The following is a 22,045-nucleotide window of genomic DNA, read 5'->3' as shown; positions in this document are numbered from 1 at the left end:
GATGGAAGCGTTACGTTGGCTACAGTGTTACCATTTCACTGAAAAAGCGATTTGATCATTAGTTTTAGCCTCCAATCAAGGGCATTCATTTAAAACACTGGGTTGCAAAGAGCATCCCAACATTTAAATAAACTATTATATGTGATCTATAGTGATGTGATGGTCGTGAACGAATAGGCTCTTTTTCCCCCGTTTATTCAGAAAGTTTATGGAGCAAAGGGCCACAGGTTGCATTCAAACCCGGGCCCTTGCAACAAGAACTCAGCCTTGGTTCGTGGGCTGCACGCTCTACCAACTGAGCCGTCCAGCACCCCAGAGTCGGCTCTTTTCTTTTAAAGCTCACCTCTTTAACGTGAACAATGGGAAAGCATGAAAAAGAACAAATCACCCTTAAACTAAATACTTTTACTAATTGTTCAGTTTAGTATGTCTGTATAGAGTGGCAATATTATTTGTTATTATTATATATTATTATTTGAGTGTTATTTTTGTAACCATCTTGTATTTTGTATTACAGATGAAGAATCTTGCAGATTTATTTCTGCTGTGAGCTGTGCTGAAAGATCCAGCTCCCTTAAAAGAGCTGTAACTCCCATCACTAGTGATCCAGTAACTGACACCATGACCCAAACTAAATACCCATAACGTCTTCTTAAATAAACGTTTTGTTGTCGCCGGGGAGGTGTGCGGCAACCTTTAATGCTTTAATATTACATTTACGATCATTCATACCAATTTTACACATGCTCGATTAATACTTTTATTACCACTGTAGAAACTTTATGGTAGTTGGGCTCTTTAAAAAGCCTGTTCAAGCATGAAAACCAGAGGTGGGAGCTGTTAAACAGTTTATTGTCCTTTCAAAGATTGTTACTGATGTAGCTGACTGACAGATGATTTAACAGCTAAAAGGCAAAAGAAAACAATAATCATTAAACAAAGGTATTCTGATAAATCTTAAGCACTCAAAGAAACATCAGTACCTAAAACAAATATCCATAACTTACCCAAATGTTGCGTCCGGTGCTCAGCCAACTGGGAAAGATGGGCAATATAACGTGCAGACCGACTCTCTGCAGCAAGCGAAGGGACAGACTGAGCAGGGCTTCATCCAGACCTCTTATATGTTCAGGTGTTGCCTGGCAGGTTAAGGCCAAGTCCCGCCCCCCTAGGACTGGGCAGGAAGGAGGATTTTCAACAACCACAATCATTTGTATTAGATTAACTACTGTTGGCAGTCCTACTATTACCAATCCATCTGGTATCTTAATGTTACAACGACTGCATTGTGGTTTTACTACAGCTGCTGTCCTGCAGCTCCTGGGCTGCTACAGACGTTCTGTGGAAGGACTTTCATAGACCATGTAGACTTTGGATGATTTTAAATTTAACTCACTCATATTTGTGATGAGTTTGTAGGGACACTATATGGATCTTCTGAAACTGCTGGTCCTGAGTTTTATTCAATGACTGTATCATTTCAACCAATTCAATCATCCTGTTTGTTTGTTTAATGGAATCAAACCATTTTAGTCTTACTGCTTTTAGGACATGCAACATGTTTCCCCTCAACACAACAGCAAGTAGAATATTTATTTAACACATTATACTGTAATGCAGAGAAGAAATTACGCTCCAGAGCATTTATTAATAGCAATAATTCACTTTATAAAGCACCTTTTATAACACAGTTACAAAGTGATTCACAATAAAACACAACACGTTTTAAACAATGAGATATTAAAACAAAGAAAAAGCTATTTGAGGTGACTTTCCCTTTAATTGTGCAGTGAACTAACATATTGTACATGGTGATAGTCGTGGTCGTCATTGCACAGGATTCCCATGAAAATTTGAGAAAACCTCTAAAAGAAAAGACTTTATGAGAGTTGAAATATGAGTAAATAGTAGAAGTTATTTGAGGTTTCAGATTCTTCTATATAGTCCAGTGAAATTTAACATTGAATAAAACGATAAACAAGAGAATTTACCATTTTTTGCACCATTCCTTTGATAAACAGTATTTCAAATTATATTTCAAAACAAAAAAGACAACGTGACAAATACTAGATGAAGGTTTTAAAATATTCAAACTCGGTTTTTGTGCTTTTGTTTATTAATTAGAACATTTTCTAGCCAAAAATGTCTAAATTTCTAGTTAAATGTTTAACTCTTCTACATTTAGTGTTTGGAAACCAATTCAAGACAATAGTATCTCCCCCTTAGAAACATAATAGGCAATATTATATATAATTATATGAAATATTTTTTTAAAATGTGAGTTTGCAGGTTTGTTTTCATAACAGCTGTTGCACAAAGAGATCCTAGCAGTGTATGTAAATGTGATAAGGTCGTCTGGTGCCTGTGTATTTACACCTGGGTCATTAAAGACCGTAAAATTAAATTTTATTGCTCCAGTTCTCAAGTTATCTCATTGCACTTTACAAATAAAGCAGGTCTGATCTGTACTTTTTGTAATATTACTTACAGAGCTACCCAATAACTCACATCAGGCACGTGGCCACAGGGGTCACACACAGTGTGATGTACTTGGTAGGCTTTAGAAAAAAATCATGGATTGGGTTAAAAGTTTTTGGGTTACTTCTGTGACTTCAGACATCAGTAAAAAACAAAATAAATTGACATTTTGTTTCACAAACAAACGCTCATCTCCTGGGTGAAATCCAGTTTCTGATCCACTGGCCCACCGCTTTACTTGGACTTTTCTGTTATGTTCATACTTTTGTTTAATTTATTAACCAAACTCTCACTGTACAGTAATCTCTCTGTATTTGACTGACAAACTGGCTTTTATCATTTATTTGTACAAAAAACTGTTGAACCGTTTACATATTTATCAGAGAAATGTTTGACGTGAGGTTTTCATATCTAATGTTCTCCTTACAAGACAAAAGGTCCAAGGCTACAATAGTATTTGGATAATATTTGTATGTAAAACTGGAATGAACATGAACTGATCAGCACTTTGTCCGGCTGGCTGTAGCTGCCTGAAGGTTTCCTGTACTTTGCCCTGCTCCTGATTGGAGATAAAGCATGAAGGCGTCCCTGTGTTTTCCCAGATGCCATTGCAAGTTTCCCTCATAATTTTTGCTTTTCTCTCAGTTGCACTGCTGCTTAGAAAGAGTGTGAGAAGTAGTTTTACTGCTGCTGATATTACTATATTTTCTCAGTTGCTTTATCCTTCTAGTTAATATGGTCACACACATTCAAATTCAGGATATGGACGCTAAATACTTTAACCAGTTCAATCATAAGGTTTTTCTTTATTTGCTGCTGTGACGTTTTGCTGTTTCATCTGTCATGAATATTACTACTTGAAGTGTAAAGTCTTGACTTCAAACTAAATATCAAGACATTTTCTTCTCTCGACTGTTCCAAATGTATTTATGAGTATAATTACATTTAACAAGTTTCCACCCCATGTTTTTTACCCAAACGTCCTATTTTAATTTGTTCAACAAGTGCAACTCTCACAGCATGAATTCACATGCTGATTTGTGCGTAAAATGTTTTCACGTTTTTTTATGCGTGTGTGAGAATGTGTTTGGGACCATATTCGTTGCACCCTCAATTGCAATTTGCACTTTAAACACAAACATCACTGTTAGACTCTTGCAGCCATCCATCCAGCACTTTATTAACATTACAGACAAAGTAATAATCAAGTTATTATAGCATTATTTTATTGTTTTTAGTGCTTATTTAGCAGTATGTTTTGTCCATGAGACTGGCATTCATAATTTCATTGTATGCAGAGCTTACAATGACGCAGAAACATAAAAGCATTATAGGTAAAGTGAAAAAAACACAATAAAATATTTTAATAAGTTTGAAATAGTAAATAAGATAAAACAGTAAAAGTTACAATGCCGTGTACAATATTGTTCTACAGCCTTGATTTAATTAAAGGCAGTGGTACATAGACAAGTCTTCAGTCTTGATTTGACAATGGAAAAAGGCGATCTGGTCTGATGAACCAGGTTTTCTTTCACATCAGGTGGATTGGCTGGGTGCGTTGCTTACCTGGGGAACACATGGCACCAGGATGCACTATGGGAAGAAGGCCAGCAAGGGGAGGCAGTGTGATGCTTTGGCCAATGTTCTGCTGAGAAACCCTGGGTCCAACCATTCATGTGGATGTTGTTTGGACATGTACCACATACTTAAACACGTTCACCCTTTCATGGAAACAGTATTCCCTGATGGCAGCGGCCTCTTTCAGCAGGATAATGCTTTCTGCCACAAAGCAACAATGGTTGCAACTTACAGGACTTAAAGGATCTGCTGCTAAAATCTTGGGGCCAGATACCACAGGAGTCCAGGCCTCAACGGGTCAGGACTGTTTTGGAGACAAAAGAGGGGCCGACACAATATAGGCAGGTGGTCATAATGTTATGGCTGATTGGTATAATTCAGAATTTAGTGCAGAACACAGAGGAGAACAGGCAGGCAGAGAACACGGGATGAGGACACGGAGACAACAGACGTTGTCGTCCCCAGTGGTGAATACTTTAATCCTGTGACTTTTGTTGTATTTGTCGTGTCGGTCACTGTCTTTGGTACCTTTGCTATGAAATAATGAAATACATTCACATGATAGATGGCTGGAACTTAAATAACTGCCATAATCATTTTCTGAGTATGTGTATAGTGATTTATATGATGTCTTTAAACTAATTATACATATTAAATTTTACATTTTAATTATGCAGTTAAAAAACCTATAGATATAAAACAGTCCATAAACTAAGCTCCTCTACTATTAAATTAAGCAGGGTAGTTTAAGGCTGGATATTGATATTATAAAATCTACTACAGAGTACCTCAAACTATTAAATTTGAGGTACTAGTTGTTGAGATATTTAAGTCTGGACAAAAGTGGGGCACCAAAGGAAAACCATCCACACAGCCGAGGTGCTAGCATGGCTAAAGCTACCAGACAGCTAACGTTGCAGTGAAATGTCCCGGATACAATGAAGCAGACTGAAAACCTAACTCGATTCAAAATGGATGCGATGTTGTTTTAATAAACAATAAAAAATAAATATATTCACTCACTTTAAGCGCTTTTTGTTAATTTATTGGAACTGATTGAAACTAATTCAAGAAATTGGCAACTCCACCGTTTCAGAAATATTAAGCAATATTATACAAACTTCTATATAATTATTGTTTTGTAAAGTTAAACTAGAGCACATATGAAAGAGGTTTGTTTTTACCAGAGCTGTTGCACAAACAGCAGCTCATGTAAATGTGATCAGGTATTCTGGGTATGCCTGGATGTCATTGAAGATGACAAACATGGTTGGGTTGGGAGTTTGATCAACAACACTGTCATACAGTTCTGCAGAAGTTCTATAGCTTTTGGCGGGCGGGGTGATCATGCCACGTCTTCCCTGGGTGAAATCTCCGACTAGGACTCTGGCCAGATACATGCGCTTGTGCCCCTTGGCGTCGGGCGTGGCGTAGCCATTGGCCGAGTATCCCGGGTCCACTGCAAAGTAAGAGCCATTGCCGTACGCCGCACCAACTGAATACAAAAACAACAAAAACCAACAGTCAGGCCGTGTTCAGACAGACAACAGCACAGTAAAACATGCAGTCTCTCACACTCCAGTCAGGCCAAAAAGGTTTGGTTACCTTGTGTTCCTGCGTAGCTGCGGTTGAATCCTTGATTGTTGATGAGATCGATGGAGTTGGCTCCGGTGCCGTGGAACAGTCGCCTCTCGTTATTTGTGTGATTGTTTTTCACCTCCAGATGTTTCTTCAGGAGCTGGTAGCTCTGCCACAGTGTCGTATTCTGAACTCGTTTAATCTGCAAACACAGATGCAACACAAGTCAATCCAACGGCTCAGCTCCATTTTCAGCAGAAACGACCGTCCTTCTTACCACCATGGTGGCATTTTAGATGTGACTACATCTACTATCACTAGGAGGCAGAAAGATTCCCAAACACAACCTGTTAGCTTATTAAGTAGTGCTGCCCAAGACCAACATGGGCACTTGTTGATGCATCTGGCTCTGTCAGTCCAAAGGTTTATTATTACTAATCTACAAATAGTATGGTCCAGTATTGCATCCAACTATCGTGTTGGTGACCAGTTTTAGAATTTCGATACAGTCATTTAACTTAAAAATTTGCTTTGAGATTTTGTGTTGAATTATGTCAATTTAGTGCCACAACATCTGGAGGGAGGAAATGGAAACTTGATGTGTCTTGAACAGCCCAGCATCACTTGTTATTTAGCAGTAGTTCATTCAAAACTGCTAAACTGAAGCACTCAAAAAACTAACCACTCAACTGATTCTGCGGCTCTGATGGTCATTTGCAGTGAGCTAAGTTAGTATCCTCCATAGTCTCATCATGCTACAATATAATATTTATATATTGTCAAATTGTGGAAAACTACGTAATATTTATTAATTCATGTTATTGTTCAATGTGTACATGCTTTACATAAATGATTTTGAGGTCATGAAGTCATTCTAAGGCTAACAAACAAAATGTGTTTGAGTTCGACTGTGTGAGGCCATCAGGTTAAACTTCAGCCACGTTTAGTTCTGTGTGAGAAAATGCATCCGCTCATTCAATTGAAATAGGCCAATAAGACGCTGCGGTGGCCAATCAAATACTTGCAGGCCCACATTTCTGATTAAAACGTTGTAACATAAACACCATATTTCTACCGTTTACCTCGCATGTGTTGAAATGAAAGATAAAATTACTGCCGCCATGAAAACATTACAGAGTTATAAAATCCAAGTCCCTCAGTTTTATGAACCTCTGTAGAGTTTTGTTGGTGTCTCAAACCTTCAGACTCTTGGATGTGGTGCTCAAACTGAACTTCCTGGATTGTATTTCATCATCTCTCCTGTACCTAAAACAACATGCCCACACAAACAGACTTCGTGTTGCTTTAACACCCATTTGTGATTATCAGAGATTGAACATACACTGATGATGTTTGCAGCAAGGCCGGTCTTTTTAACTTCTGTCTCCACATCGTTGTATTCCTGGGATCCTGTAGTCAGAGGAAACAGCTTGAGGAGGTCGCCTTTCATGTCATCCCAATGTGGCGGCAGAGCGGCGTCTGTACCTGCAAAGAGAATAAGGTAAAGTACAGTTTTTATAACCTGGATCTTGTTTTAATAGTTTAGACCATTACTCTGCATCAGTGTTAGTGTGTGCACTACAGTTGTTCCACCTTTGTATTTAAAATATTGTATAAACAGAGGCAAACTGTTTTATGAACGGAGATTCCAACAACACTGTAAATATGAACGTGTTTTTATTTTAAATATGAGCTCTATGGAAATAAAACCACTCACCTTTCAGGTCTTTTCTAAGCAGCTCCACCATTTTACGTCCATTCTCTGAAACTGCTTTCCTGAGCACTGCGTCAGCGTTGTAATTTTCGTTGAGGATCTTGATCTTCACACTTTGTTTTTTCTCCAGAGCCTCCTCCAGGTTGAGGTTGGTGTAAATGTCGAAGGGCACCGTCGCCTTGTTGTGGTGCTGAAACTGCCACTCTACAAGCCCGCTCACCAGCAAGGCCTTATTCCTCAAGGTCTCCGTCCTCTCCACCTTCCGGATGATGTCCCTGATGGTCACCAGAAAACACATTTAAAGGAATACGCTAACATTTGGCGCTCTGGACCGAAGCTCTCTTCTCTCCACCGTAACTGACCTGACCGTAGCCTCGGCGGTGAAGACGTCTCTGGTCAGACCCTCCAGGTGGATTTTGGGCTCCTGGTCCTCCTGCCCTTTGTCCAGACGGATGCTGACCGTCAGTTCCCTCTGCAGGGCCTTCAGCTGGTCCATGTCAGCCTGCGACAGCTGACTGATGTACTGATCTGTGATGGTGCGCTCCGCCTGCTCGGCCACAATCACCTCCTGAATCCTTTTCTTAGCCAGACTCAGAGCCTGCAGTGGCGGTAACGGTTGTGGAGGTTACAAACAAGCACTGCTGCATCATGAAAGAACACTTTCATATTCTCACTCTCTTAATTTTTCTGTGACATTTGATCATGAGTGTCCCAAGTCAGATTAAATTAACCTTTTGGTTGCAAACTTTTTGTAAGTCACCCGTTTCAACTGGATGAATACAATGGCAACCTACCACATTGTCTCAAGTACTTTGAGTATTACTATTGTCTGTTACTTTCTACTTCTACTCCACTACATCTTTAGAGGTGTATTTCTGAATGATGGAAAGGCTAGCTGTTTCCCTCTACTTCCTGTCTGACATCCATCTTCAAATGACTTTCTACATAAGCATTAACATTTTTTTATGTACAGTGTGCTGAGCTGATATTCTTTCAGAACATCGAGCTAAAACACAGTATAGAATAAAGGCTTCAATAAATGTTCACCTTTTCGTTGTCAGCACACAGCTGAAACACTGTGGGCTCAAACTCTTCCCTCTCTAGATCCAAGTCATCAGTGCTGCGCCGCTCCGTACCAAATACAGTACTAACAAATGTGGTGACTGAGTCTGAAACAACATAAAACAACAACTTTGTTGTATTACAGTAAGTACAGTACAGTAAGACATGTTTGTTTGGCAGTCAGGCCAGCCATTAGGAAGTATGGACAGGGGGACAACATTTCCCAAATTGGGCCCCTCATCGACACCCACTCCAGCACCACCTCCACCCACCCACCCTCTAATACCATGTTTCCCAAACTTAGGGTCGGGACCCAACATGGGTCAAGGGCCTTTTTTATTGGGTTGAGTACAATTCTTAACAATGTAAATATTTGAATGAGCATTCATTTTGCTCCACTAGTCTGGTTACATTTACATGTACTCATTTGGCAGACGCTTTTATCCAAAGCGACATTTGAGGAACAACGTACAATCATCAACAGAGCATCAAATACAGCACGAGATCTACAACTGACAATACACATTAATAAAAGCAGCAATAAATACTAGTAAGCACTAATGGCACATACAAGCATTAATGGGGTAAATATCTAGGGAAAAATTGCAATCAATACAAGATAATTGTAGGGGAAGAAGAAGAGCACAGGAAGTGCATATTAGAAGTTAGGAGTTAGAGGTGTTATAAGAGGAAGTGTTCTCAGAAGAGATGAGTTTTTAAAACCTTCTTGAAGTTAGAGAGGGATGCCCCTTCTCTGGAAGACCTGCTAGGAGGGCATTGCAGTAGTCAAAGCAAGAGGTAACCATGGCCTGTTCCAGAAGATGGGTGGCGTACTGAGTGAGGTAGGGCCTGATTTTTCGGATGTTGTATAGAGAAAAGCGGCACGACCGAGAGAGAGTAGCAACATGGTCTGAAAAGGACAGCTGGCCATCAATCATGATACCCAAGTTTCTCCCCACCCTGGTTGGAGTGATGATTGAGGAGCCAATTTGTAGTTTGATGTTATAGTGGATAGATTGCTTGGCTGGAGGGACGAAGATTTCTGTCTTAGAGAGGTTTAGTTGAGGGTGGCAAGACCTCATCCATGCAGATATGACCGAGAGGCAGTCTGTGATCCATGCCGAGACGCTGGGGTCGTCTGGCGGGAAGGATAGGTAGAGTTGCGTATCGTCTGCGTAGCAGTGGTAAGAGAAGCCGTGAGAGCGAATGATCGGCCCCAGTGAGGTGGTGTAAATTGAGAAGAGAAGGGGCCCTAGCACTGAGCCGTGGGGGGAGGCTAATTGTCCCTGCCACAAAACATTGTAGGAACGCCACGAGAGGTAGGATTCGAACCACATGAGTGCTTTACTCGAGATGCCCATTGCTGAGAGTGTAGATAGAAGGATCATGTGATTGACTGTGTCAAAGGCAGCTGATAGGTCAAGCGACCGAGGATTGGGCTGCAGCTTTAGCTGACATTAAGGCTTCTGTTACAGACAAAAGAGCCGTTTCAGTAGAGTGGCCACTCTTAACACCAGACTGATATTGATCTAAGAGGTCTTTCCGTGAGAGGAATTCTGAGACCTGTTTGAATACTGCCCGATAGTTTTGGATAAAAATGGTAGAAGAGAAACTGGCCGATTGAAGACTTTTTAAGCAAGGGTGTAACCCGAGTCCTTTTGAACATGGTCGGGAAGGTTCCTGAAGTCAGAGAAGTATTTAGCACATGAGTGATTACCGGAACCACAGTAGGAGATATGGCTTGGAAGAGATTCGTAGGAATCGGGTCCAGTGGGCATGTAGTGGGATGGCTATGGGTCAGGAGTTCTGATACTTTGTTCTCCGTGAGAGGAGTAAACGAGGAGAAGTGGCATTGACCTAAGAGGGCAGAGGAACAGATGTAGTAGGACTGCTACATGTTAGCCTTGGTGTTGAGCCTTTTGCGCCATTTCCCGAGGGAGAGGGAGGGAGATATGTAAGGACTGCTACATGATAGGTTTTCCTGTGCCGTGTTCACACAGTGGGAGCTGACTGGAGCGGGAATAGAATGGTTGATTTAGAGAATTGGCTAGTTATAGCCGCCACTTTGCCTGTGAAGAAGGCAGCAAAGGTATTGGCAAACTGGTTTGTGGGTGGTGGAGGTCGGGGTGAAGGAGGATTTAGTAGCGTTTTAAAAGTGGAAAATAATTTCCTTGAGTCAGTGGTACTGCAAATTCTGTCAAAATAGAACACGGTTTTGGCAGCACTGATGCTTGTTGAGAAGGAGGATAGGAACAGTTGGTAGCCGTTAAGGTCGGCAGGGTCTTTGGTTTTTCGCCATATTCTTTCAGCAGCTCTGAGATCAGTACGGAGCCCACGGATGGTATCAGTTAGCCACGAGTGGGACTGGTTCGGGCAGGCGGACTTGGTGGATAGAGGACACAGGCTATCCAGGCACGAGCTTAGTGTAGAGCACAGAGATTGTGCGGCATCATTGACCTAGAGTGAGGAAAATGTGTTGAGGGAAGGTAGAGCGTAAGCTACCACTGAGGCAAAGTGAGTTGGAGACAGGTCTCAGTGAGCGCCAGTAGCCCAAGAGATAATGCGTAAGCATAAGTAGTGATAAAGTCAGCTTTGTTGACTGCAGACTGGCAGTTCCATGACCCAACAGAGAAGTAAACAGATGTGGGCGGCGTCTGTTTTAAAGGCTTGAAGAGAGCACGATACCTCTTGCGTGCACTGGAGACAAGAGGAATAGTATGGTAGCACATGGCCTGTGTGTAGTTGTAGCCGGCAGCTTTAGGTGAGAAGAAGTGCTTAAGAAAAGGAAAAAAGCTACTGTTGTAGGTGGCCGTGCTCAGTGGACTCGCACAGGAAGACTTGCTGGTCTTTACCCAAGAAGGTCTTCACACATGGAGCCGACGCTTCAGTAATAGGTTTCAGTGAAGTATTGTGAGTCTAATTGCACAAAGGTGCATTCAGATTGATTACACTCAGCTGAGATCGCCCTCCGGATTACCAAGACAAAAGGTGGGTTTTAGTGGGTGGGACACACACCCAGTTGTTTGAGCTCGCTCAGCCGGCCTTCAGATTGGTTGGCTATGGTTCAGCTCAGATGCTGTGTGAAGTTTTCTCTCTCTCTTCTACCTAACCTGATCTTCAGTCCACATTCATATAGAATTTTTCTTTCTGTAGTCTGTTCTGTCACTGTCGATCCTATGATGTCTTAAACTCCAGTACAAGGATGAGTTTATAGATGATTCAATGTGTAATATGTAGGCAGGTTCTCAGTAATGACATTTTAAAATGAATAAAATGGACAGGCGTCTCCAAACGAAACATTCGCTGTATCGGTTAAAGTCCAAACTTTTTTTTTCTTGACAAAGAAGATGTGTTGATTCAATTTGGCACAACATACTTGTGTGAATCTGGCTTTCCGACTCTAGCTTACCTGAAAAAACAATTCAGAAACAGACTAAATGCTCAGCATGATCTCAGAATGGCACTCTCAAAAACTGAGCCAGGTCAAAAGACATGTTGGTGATGATGGGAGAGGATAAAGAAATGAGAGTAGAGAATGCTGACAATTTCAAAGAAGCTCTTAGCCATCAGCCTTATAGTGGCACAGAAGGAGTCCCCAACAAACATCTCCAAATTGAGTGTTGTAGACTCATCTAGGCCATGCTCACATACATTGTAAATTACTATAATATGATTATAAAGCACAAAAGGTCAAGTCACAGTAACAGATGCCGAAGTCGAATCAGCTGGGTGGAGTTCACTCACCCGAGTCCATATTATCAGTTATACATTTGTTTTTCACTGCGGGAGAAAATTGATGTGTAGCGTGAGAGTGTGTGAAAAATGGCAATGGCTTGAGTCTCACGCTCGATGCCTGAGAGTTGCAGCTCTGGTGTTACATTACTTAAAGGTTAAGCAAGCTAAAGCTTTATTTGCTAGTCTGCATAACTGTTAGCGCCTCACCTTCACCTGTCAGACATACATGGTGCTTATTTACACTTAAACTTGGCCATTGTCTCCCTATGATTGTATTTTTCTCTTTGTGTTTTGGCTTTCCTGAGCCCCTGAACCCTGGTTGCGTGTCGAAGTGTCCTTGGGCAAGATACTGAACCCCGAATTGCCCCTGGCAGCTGTTCTGCCAGTGTGTGAATGTTAGTTTCCGTTTGAGCACTTAGGCTCAGTGTATGAATGTGTGTGACTGGTGAATGCAGATGTAGTGTAAAAGTGCTTTGAGTGGTCGAAAAGACTAGAAAGGCGTACGGAGCATTTACATTCATTTTAAATCAGCAGCTCCTGCACATCTGAATAGCTAAATGTTTCAACCGTACCATTTTCACAATAACAGCGGGGGGCAGGTTTTCAGATGACAAGTATGAAATATGCTTTAATGATAACAATAATTTATTTATCATGTAAATACATCTATAACAGTTTCGTTAGTGATATAATACAGTAAGTAAAGTGTTCTGCTTGATCCCATTTAAGGGTCAACCATAGACCTTTGCATGGCCCCCACCTGGGCTTTGGCCTGGGGTCATCTGTACCCTTTGACCCCCCCTGTTGGCAGGCCTGTAGGCAGTTTTGGTATAAGTAACTAATTCAGCTAAATAAAGTGCAGCTTTATGACGACATTGAACAGATAAATCCATGAAATTCTACAGTAAATGGATCTTATAGTGAAAACATTAGTCCAACGGTTATTTGGACACTTCTTGATTGTAGTAACGTCTCTACTTCCTCTGAGCCACAGAGCTCGATTGTTGTCCAGAAACTATTAAACCCATCATCACCATGAACACACACATTTATACACCGAGCCTACATTCATACATTCAGACAGCCAGGGGCAATTCAGGGTTCAGTATTTTGCCCAAGGACACTTTGACATACAGCCTGGATTGAACGGGGGCATTGATTGACCTCCCGATTAACGGGCGACCCGCTCTACTTCCCGAGCCACAGCTGGCCTTCTATTCTGACTCAGTCCCACGTACACCGTCCTGCTGCCCTAAACACTCACTACATCACCACATGTGGATTCATCCGCTGCAGAAAATAGTCCCCAATAAATGCACTATTTCCTCCTGTCTGCTTGATAAAAACTACAGTAACTATTTTAGGAAATTACTGAACCTTTATAAACATTACACTATGTATTTGTTATTTGTTACTAAATAGTTGTTTGTCTAAAATGTCTGTCTCCAGCAGGAACCAATGGCCTTGTAGCATTTTCTCTAAGAAATAACAATCACACATTCATTCTTCTGAGTAATCTTGATCAAAATAAACCAGATGAAAGGATAAAAATTAATTACACATCTAGAGAAGGTGGAGCCAAATAAATGTTGAATTACCTCTGATCTTGGTGAAGACGTTCTTCTCCTCGACCCCCTCTCCCTCTCTCTTCATCATGCTCTTGTGAAACTCCGTCACCATGAACGTCTGGAAGATCAGGAACTTCACGCTGCGAACAAACTTTGGCTGTTTCTTTCTCACAAACTCCACCACCGCTCCCACCATGGCGTCCGCCACTGCTGACGGTTTGGCTCCTGCCTGACCTAACAGGTGATGATGATGATGAACATAATGTGAGGATGGATGAGAGGATAGGCAGACTAAAAGTCTAAAGTCCTAGCGTCCCCCCTGCAGGCTGCAGTGTTCATTCAGTGTTCGTTGGTTTTAAAGGTGGGAACATGCAGTATTAATAATTAGGTGGCTGTGAAAAATAAACACACTTCAATAATTAATTCTAGCAGCTAAAAGGAGTAATGGCCTACAAATAACAGTAAATATACTTAAAATGCATCTTCTGTCTGTTCTAAAACAGCGAAATGAGTGGATAATAACAAAGAAACCACAGCAAACCAGTGAAATGACAGGAATGACGACATGAATCAATAAACAGCATACGAGAGAGAAAAGGAAATGTTTGAGAGAAGCCAGAGACTTTGAGTCTCATTACAGCTCTGACAGAAGTAAAAATCAAACAATCTTTGTCAGATTCCAATTAGCACAGAGATGTACACAGTATATTGTTTTTGTTTGCACAGACCTGTTCCCAGGGCTGGGAAGGAGACAGACTTGAACTTGTTTTCCTCGCAGACCTTCAGCACTGAATAAACCATGTCCTTGATCTGTGCAGGATCCCTTTGACCAACAATGTGGATGATGTTTTTGCTGGGCAGCTTCCCGGCCGACGTCAGGATCATCGGACGAGGCTGGTAACCCGGAGAATTCACTGCAGAGAGGAATCAAACAACGCTCATGACACAGTCTGGCAAAACCCACTGATTTAATATGTTTAATTTTACAATACAGATCCAGTGCCACTGAAGACGTTTAATATAAATGTATTAACTTAAATACAAAGTGTCCATGACGTCAGATTTCAGAGATCACAAACTACAGAAAAAGCAGTGAAAGGGCTGCACTAGAAATGTAAATGGACTTGGTTCAGACACATTAACAAGACTGAGCGTCTGCAGCCATGCTGGCAACTCTGAGGCTGTACTTCTACACAGAGGGGCTGTGAGCTAAATGCTAACATCCTCACATGACAACATGCTGATGTTTAGCATGTATATTGTAGTTCTACCATCATTAGCTTATTAGTACTAAACACAAAGTACAGCTGAGGCTGACGCGAATGTCATTAATCATAAATCAAAACACTGGAGGGATTAAAATGTTGGAAAAGTCAGATGGTTAGTAGAGTTCAACCTCTGGGAAACATGAATGTGTACAACATTTTCTGCCAATCCATCAGGTAGGTGTTGAGATATTTGACCTTAGAGTAATCCTGCTTTTTTGTCACGTCAGCACGAATCTTCAGGCTGGCCCTGTAGTTATTGTGGACAAATAATTTCGGACATGTGCCACAGATCCTTCGTAAGTGAAAACCTTAGACTGGCTGTGAAAATCTGTGGAGTTCTCTCCACTCCATCAATAACTACAGTAAATGTACCTTTGAGCAACGCTCGGCTGCTCCAGAGCAAACAGTGTGTGGATAAATGAAGGTTAAATTCCAGCTACATACCGATCTGTGCGCACTCCATCTCTACTTTTAATCCAGCGCTGTCTAAGATCGCCTTGGACACTCCTGATATATGATAGAAACAACATTGAAGAACAAATGAGGCTGCTGTTAGTCAGAAGAACCACAATAAACATATTAATTTAAGAATACTAATGACAGATGTTCCCAAATGAAATCATCCATTGGTTTCCATGAACTTCTGACATGACACATTCTGTTTCTTTTATTTGTGGTCAGTGTAACGATATCGCTGTGTGATGACTACAGACTTAAAGTAAGACTTCTGACATGCAGCGAGTGGGACAGGACAATAATCACACTGAATTTGCCTTTGTTGCATTAAAGACATTATTATGTTTATGAGAGACATGTTCAAATGTAGTGTAACAGGAGCACAAGTAGAATAAAGCAAAAGTGGCTAATGTTTGCATAGTTCACTAAATAATTCACTAAAGTTTGCTGACTTTTTAATGAGTTGATTGTAGCGGTAAAACCTCAGGTGTCTATTGAATTCAGCAATGGTACATTTTACTGTTTTTTTATATAGAGACTTTCCCTTTGACCTCAGATTGATATGTCAAAATATTATATCTAATTAATTACAAATATCTAAAAATATAATATCAATTAATACATTTTTAAAATGTGCAGACCTTGTGGTCTATTTAAAAGTCCTCACTGCATCACCACACAGTGAAAAGGTAACATGAAAGTAGAAATGACGCTGTTTCAAGTAAAAGTCTCTACAAGTCGACTTTCACTGAAATGAACTGAAACCAGTGGCTGCCTGTAAAAAAGGGTCATCAGTTAAAATTTGTCATTTGAATGAACTGTTACTCAAGGTTTATCACTAAACTATTTGACTGTGGTATCCACTCCAGGACAATGGCAACGCCGCCAGGAAGGAGGCTCACCTGCTTTGAGGGTAAAGTCCGGACTGGAGGAGTTGATGATGACATCACTGGCCTCCTTGGTGATGTCTCCAGACGACACCTCGAGGGTGAGCTGACCCATCTGCATCCGATGCACACCGAGGGAGGGCGACGATACCCGACTGAAGGAGGCTAACACACACACACACACACACACACACACACACACACACACACAATTAAAGATGAGCTGTTACCACTTACAGTAACACTGAACAGACAAAACTGAGAGTAAAGATAACAAACTGTTTGCCATGAAGGGCCGAGAGTCTGCAGGTTTTCAGAACCACCAAACACCAGCTGAATTCATTGGTTAGCTCAATTATCTCCTTTCAGAACAAAGGTCTTTGGTTTGATTCCCAATCTGAAGATATTTAGCAATCCATGACACCGATCCCGGATAAGCGGATGAAGATGGATGGATGGATGGATGGATGACACATGGTTTTATATATCTCTGTTCTGTCTTTAAAGTCGTGAAATCCACACACAAGGTAAAGGTTTAAATGAAAGGCTCCTTACCTGAGGGCTGTTGTGATTGGCTGACAGATGCCACTGGTGCCTCGTTAAATTCCTGTGCTTCCCTCATGTTTCTCTGGTCAGTCTGACCTCTGAACGCCCTGGTGAAACACTGGCAAACAAGATGTTGGCTCATTATTTTAATAATTCAAATGTCGGCAGTGAAAGCGGCAGAATCAACGCTCAGTATTTATATGTGCAGTATGCACTTCTTCTTCTTTGGTTTTAATACATAAACTGTGCTTTGATTGTCTCGACCGATAAATAAGAGCTGTGTTTTTAGAGAGCTCTGATGAATTCATTGTCAGAACATGATAAGCACTCAAACACGCCGTCTTCAACAAAGTGAAAACTCACATCCACAGTCTGGCTGTCACTCGGGTGAACGACGATGACCACCTCTCTCAGATGGCGAGGTTTTTTATTTTGGCTGAATGAGTGGATCTCCCTCAGCAGGACTCTGGACACCAAGTCTCTGGGGAAGCCCAGGTTTCCTGTACCGATGGCCGGGAAGGACAGTGACGTCATCTGACGCTTCTCAGCCGCATCCAGACAATATCTGACGGTGGTGATTAACTCCTGAGACACAAAGAAGACAGAGTGAGGCTGGACTACAAAGACTGTGGGCTTAAACCAGCTGCTGTACAGGCTGGGAAATACAGTAAGTAGTATAAAGTCATACATGGAGCTGGCAGGAGCCTGTTAGGTTCATTCAATAAAGCATTTTATGCTTTTTACTTCTACTTGTACTCCACTACATGTATCTTACAACTGTACTTACTTGCTTTAAAGATTCATATACAAACAATACCAAAAAGGACGAGTGAAGAAAATAAGATGCACTGTGACAGATTAAACACACAAGTATGGAGCTAATTTGAACAAATTTTTTGTTCAAATTAGCTCCATCTCAACTAACAAACACAGTAAAATGCTACTTACACATTCATGCACCTGTAATAATAATCTAGTAATGTAAGATTTAACAGTATCTCACTCAGGGGCCATTTTTCTGAATAAAGAATACTTTAACTGATACATTAAGTAGACTACATTTTCTTTGTTGTTAAATAGTGACATTTTTAATGCAGGACTTTTACTTGTAATGTATTACTTTTAAATTACAGTATTGCAACTTTAACTTAAGTAAAGACTCAGAATACTTCCTCCATCATGCTCTGAAAGTGAACGTGTTTGCTAATGTGGGTGTAGTTACTACTGCTGCCACTGTGTGTTACTAAAGAGGCATTCTTCCACCAACAGAGGAGTTATTTCAGGCATTCAGGGTTCCTGAAGCAAAACTCCATGACACTTTTTCTCTTAAAGTCTCTTGTGGACATGTGGACAGTTTAATCACCTCCTCTGCCTGGCCTCTTCCGTTGTCCCAAAAAGGGCAAACAGCGTGAAAGACCTTCCTACACCTGAGTTTGAAGCCGTCTGTGATGACGACGTCAGTACGCTGCAGCGTTGCCACCCTAGCTTCAGACCGAACAGCTGACTGCAGACCGGATCCGGCCGCCTCCAGGATCGCTTTGGAAACCGCTCCCTGGTTCAGGTCCATGTTCTCAGATATGGTGTTGACTATGACGAAAGTCTGTGGAAGAAAATGGCAGCAGTGTAAAAAGAAAACTGGACTACAACAGAAAATGTATTTAGGACTATGATTAGTCTTTTAAGTAATTTCTAGAGTTAAAATGCTATTATACACTAATTACACTTCAAAATGATAACAGGCTGACAGGCTTGGCACACACTGTGTGTGTATATATATATATATATATATATATATATATATGTATATAATTAAATCTCTTTATTTCCATCATGTCACCTTGTATAAAGACAATAAAGTAATCCTTATTTATTTTACTGTTTGTCACAATTTTTGTCACGTTGCGTCATTTGCTATTAACACAAAAAATTATAAAATTCTTGAGCATTGTCTTTTCCTAACGTAGGCAGAGGGTTCCTGCTTACACCTGTGATCTGTGATGAAGTGTACTAGTGTACACCAACACCTGACTGGTGTGAATTTGTGTAATTTTCAAACTCAAATATTCATCAGAACTCTGTCCTCTTAATTAAAGCATTATTAGCAACTAAGCAGAAAAAACAACAGCTATCCCTGAATCTGGACCTGAAGCTGACCTTTGACCTCCCTGCTTGGGTAATGTTGGAGGATTACTGTAATATTTGTACTGAACACCCTTATCCCATTATATTCATAAAAAAAGATAGATCCATAAAGCTTTAAAGAATTATTAAATTATTTGTATGTTCAGTTTTCCTTGCCATCTGTGATAACATTGAACTCACAAAGTCAATTGCTGAGACGTTAAAGAAAAATAAGCATGATAGGTCAAGAAGAGCAGCAGTCAGACCATCGGACAGGAAACAAACCAACAGGTTAGACAAACTTCTTTGAAAATGAAAGTGAACAACTAAACGATTAAACCCAAACTGACCATCACAGTTAACAGACTTCCTGCTTCACATCTGACCTCCTGGACTCACCGTAGTTCTGCTCACACAGTTTTTATAAGTGACATTTCAGGTGCGCTCACTTTCAGTTTGACCTCCAAATCAAGTGTTTAGATAATCTGGATAAACTTCGTGTCTGATCATCTGACTGCTCGTTTCTTCCCCCGTCAGCCTTCTTTTTAGTGATCATAACCAATAGCAACAATGAACAAAACTACAAAAATAAGATCCAAGTTTAACCACTGGAAGTTTCCTTTAGGCCAGGGTTACTTACATGAAGACATAATACACCATTATGTCATCTAGTGATGGCCAACCACAGTAATACTATGGTTTTAACTGTCACTCGTTTTTAAAAGGCATCACAGGGTCAGTACTGACTTTCTGGTCCTGAATGTTTCCCTTGCAGAGAGCAATCTTCAGGCCTCCAGCTGTGGTCTGCTCCATCCTCCCGGGTCTACAGCCAATCAAAGAACAGGACGAGATGTCATCACAGTGAGCATAGTCACCATTACTGATTACAAAGTATGTTTTTGTTACTCAAAAAGACAAAATATGTATAAGTATAAGTTTAGCGACTCCCTACGCAATTTTTTCCAGTACTTTCACACACCTTTGCATGACTTCCAAACTCCCTCACTATACTAGTATGTGGCTCTCTCTATTCCTTTTAGTTTTTTTTCTTCTGTAGGATTTGCATTGGTTTTGAACTGTTTCTGACCCTATGGACTGGGTATAATAAATACCTCAGTGGTCTTAAAACATACGCATAGGAGCCATTATACAAAATCTAAGTTTTGTCCCGATCACTTTTCTCCGGCGATTTCAGAGTTGGCCCATTGGTTTACTAGTGACTAGTCAATCAATCACACATTCCACATCAGATATAGGCTAAATAAACGGTTGAAACGCCAACAACAATCATGTAGGCCTATAGAAAACATTCGACAGAAGGCAAAGATGGTGCTGAAAAGTTACAGGAGAAAAAAAAAAAACAGCTGCTTGAGGCACCTGCAGCAAAGCCGCTCAATATTAGGCTACAGACTTTTTTAAACTGTAAATTTTTTCTCTTTACTAAGTATTTTCTTTGGGCCAGTAATCTACTTTTAATTTCGCTACATTTTCCATTTATACCTTCATAACTTAATCAGTCTGTAATCTGCATTTGGCTTCATTAACCGGTGGCCTGTTGGAAAGCAGCCTGCATGGCTCTGTAACAAGCCGGAGTAACACCAAAATCTGTGACCTATCAGATTCTGTGACTACACCAAAACGACGATGTTTTCCTAACCATAACCAAGTAGTCTCAAGTCTGCAAAAACAAGTTAAATTAAGAAGACAGAAGAAGAACAAAAGACAACAGAAAAGAACAATGAGAAATAGAAGACAAAGAAGCTTACCCTCCATGCTCTCCAGGCCTGGTGTGTCCCCTGGAGCTCTGACCTCCACTGTTACTTTGCCAACCTCCCCGAGATCCAGCTCCTGTTCCCCCAGCCTCTCTTTCTCGTCCTCCTCCTCTTCCTCTTTCAGCAAACTGTTGGCCCCTGGGCGACTGGTTCTGACCTCTACCTCGACCCCATTGATATCTGCTAGGAAATGAAAAATACAGTTCAAACACACAAAAACCACCAACAACAAGTCTGTTGGATTTACAAATGTTATTTATTTAACAGCATTTAGTGATGGTTTTATGGGCTTTGACTGAAGGCAGCATCTCTTGTCCAGTCTTTGTAGTTATGTTGACAGCTTTTTCCTAACTCTACTGACAACTAAAAGCAGTTGGAATAATTGGTAACTAGGAGTTAATATGGCTCTAGCAATGGCAAGGCTGGTCTGTAAAACACCTCTGTCCTGAGCAAAATAGTCCTATTGGATGATTTGATGGAGTGTCTGATGATTGACTGCCAGCTACTCAGAGCCAATGAACAGTCTGGCATAAAACTCGTCTAAAAACAGACAATTAATGCATTTACACTTAAATTCTTTTTACTTGTAGGTGGATATTGTTACCTTTGGTCAGATTCAGGCTAGCTGTTTCCAGACTATATGCTAAGCTAAACTAACCGGCAGCTGGCTGTAGATACATATTTATCATTCAGACATGAAACTGGTATCAATCTACTCGTCTTACTCATGGAACAAAGAAGAACAAACAAGCACATTACACAAGTATTTCATGAAATATGAAACCCATCTCCAAAAAGTATCTTCTAATCATCTAAGCAAATTCAAAGTAATAAAAATGTCTCTTCAATTTACCCTGAAGCTCCGGTGCCTTTTCCTTCTGCCCACTGTGGAACGGTCATCGTAGGTCCAAGGTCACCGAACTCTCTGTTGACTGCTGCAGCCAGGACTCTCACTGTGTTATCATTATTGTCCACCAGGTGAATCTCAGTCAACGATCTCAGACTTCCTGGACTGTCGCAGTATTCTCGCACTGCCTGAGCTATGGTGTCAGCACAGAGGTCAACAGGAAAACCAAACACACCTGAGCTGATTGCAGGTAGCGCAATGGTGGAGCAGTGGACCTTCTCTGCTTGAGACAGACTTTCTTTAACTGCAAGCTTCAGACGCGACACTGACGTCTTCTTGTCATAGTCAGAGAACCGGGGACCGACTGCATGTACGACGTACTTGCAAGGCAGGTTGCACGCACCTGTAACGATGGCGTCACCTGCACGTAGTTTT

General features: G+C 41.0%; 1 protein-coding gene across 1 annotated transcript in view; it reads right to left on the bottom strand.

The window, feature by feature from the left end:
- Positions 1-3,630: 3,630 nt before the first annotated feature.
- Positions 3,631-22,045, bottom strand: part of LOC123960354 (protein mono-ADP-ribosyltransferase PARP14-like) — a 34,344-nt gene continuing 15,929 nt past the window's right edge. Inside the window, exons 10-25 of the mRNA XM_046035036.1 lie at positions 21,617-22,041; positions 20,758-20,946; positions 19,739-19,814; positions 18,234-18,470; positions 17,234-17,455; positions 16,880-16,988; positions 16,340-16,489; positions 15,426-15,488; positions 14,442-14,627; positions 13,744-13,947; positions 8,396-8,517; positions 7,711-7,946; positions 7,352-7,623; positions 6,977-7,119; positions 5,662-5,836; positions 3,631-5,551 (exon numbers count right to left, since the gene is read on the bottom strand). Coding sequence (XP_045890992.1) covers positions 5,265-5,551; positions 5,662-5,836; positions 6,977-7,119; positions 7,352-7,623; positions 7,711-7,946; positions 8,396-8,517; positions 13,744-13,947; positions 14,442-14,627; positions 15,426-15,488; positions 16,340-16,489; positions 16,880-16,988; positions 17,234-17,455; positions 18,234-18,470; positions 19,739-19,814; positions 20,758-20,946; positions 21,617-22,041 — 3,096 coding nt within the window. The 3' untranslated portion in view covers positions 3,631-5,264. The remainder of the gene's footprint in view (positions 5,552-5,661; positions 5,837-6,976; positions 7,120-7,351; positions 7,624-7,710; positions 7,947-8,395; positions 8,518-13,743; positions 13,948-14,441; positions 14,628-15,425; positions 15,489-16,339; positions 16,490-16,879; positions 16,989-17,233; positions 17,456-18,233; positions 18,471-19,738; positions 19,815-20,757; positions 20,947-21,616; positions 22,042-22,045) is intronic.

This window comes from Micropterus dolomieu, linkage group LG21 (assembly GCF_021292245.1).
Source record: "Micropterus dolomieu isolate WLL.071019.BEF.003 ecotype Adirondacks linkage group LG21, ASM2129224v1, whole genome shotgun sequence".
NCBI lineage: Eukaryota > Metazoa > Chordata > Actinopteri > Centrarchiformes > Centrarchidae > Micropterus > Micropterus dolomieu.
This window is presented reverse-complemented; position numbering and strand designations above follow the sequence as displayed.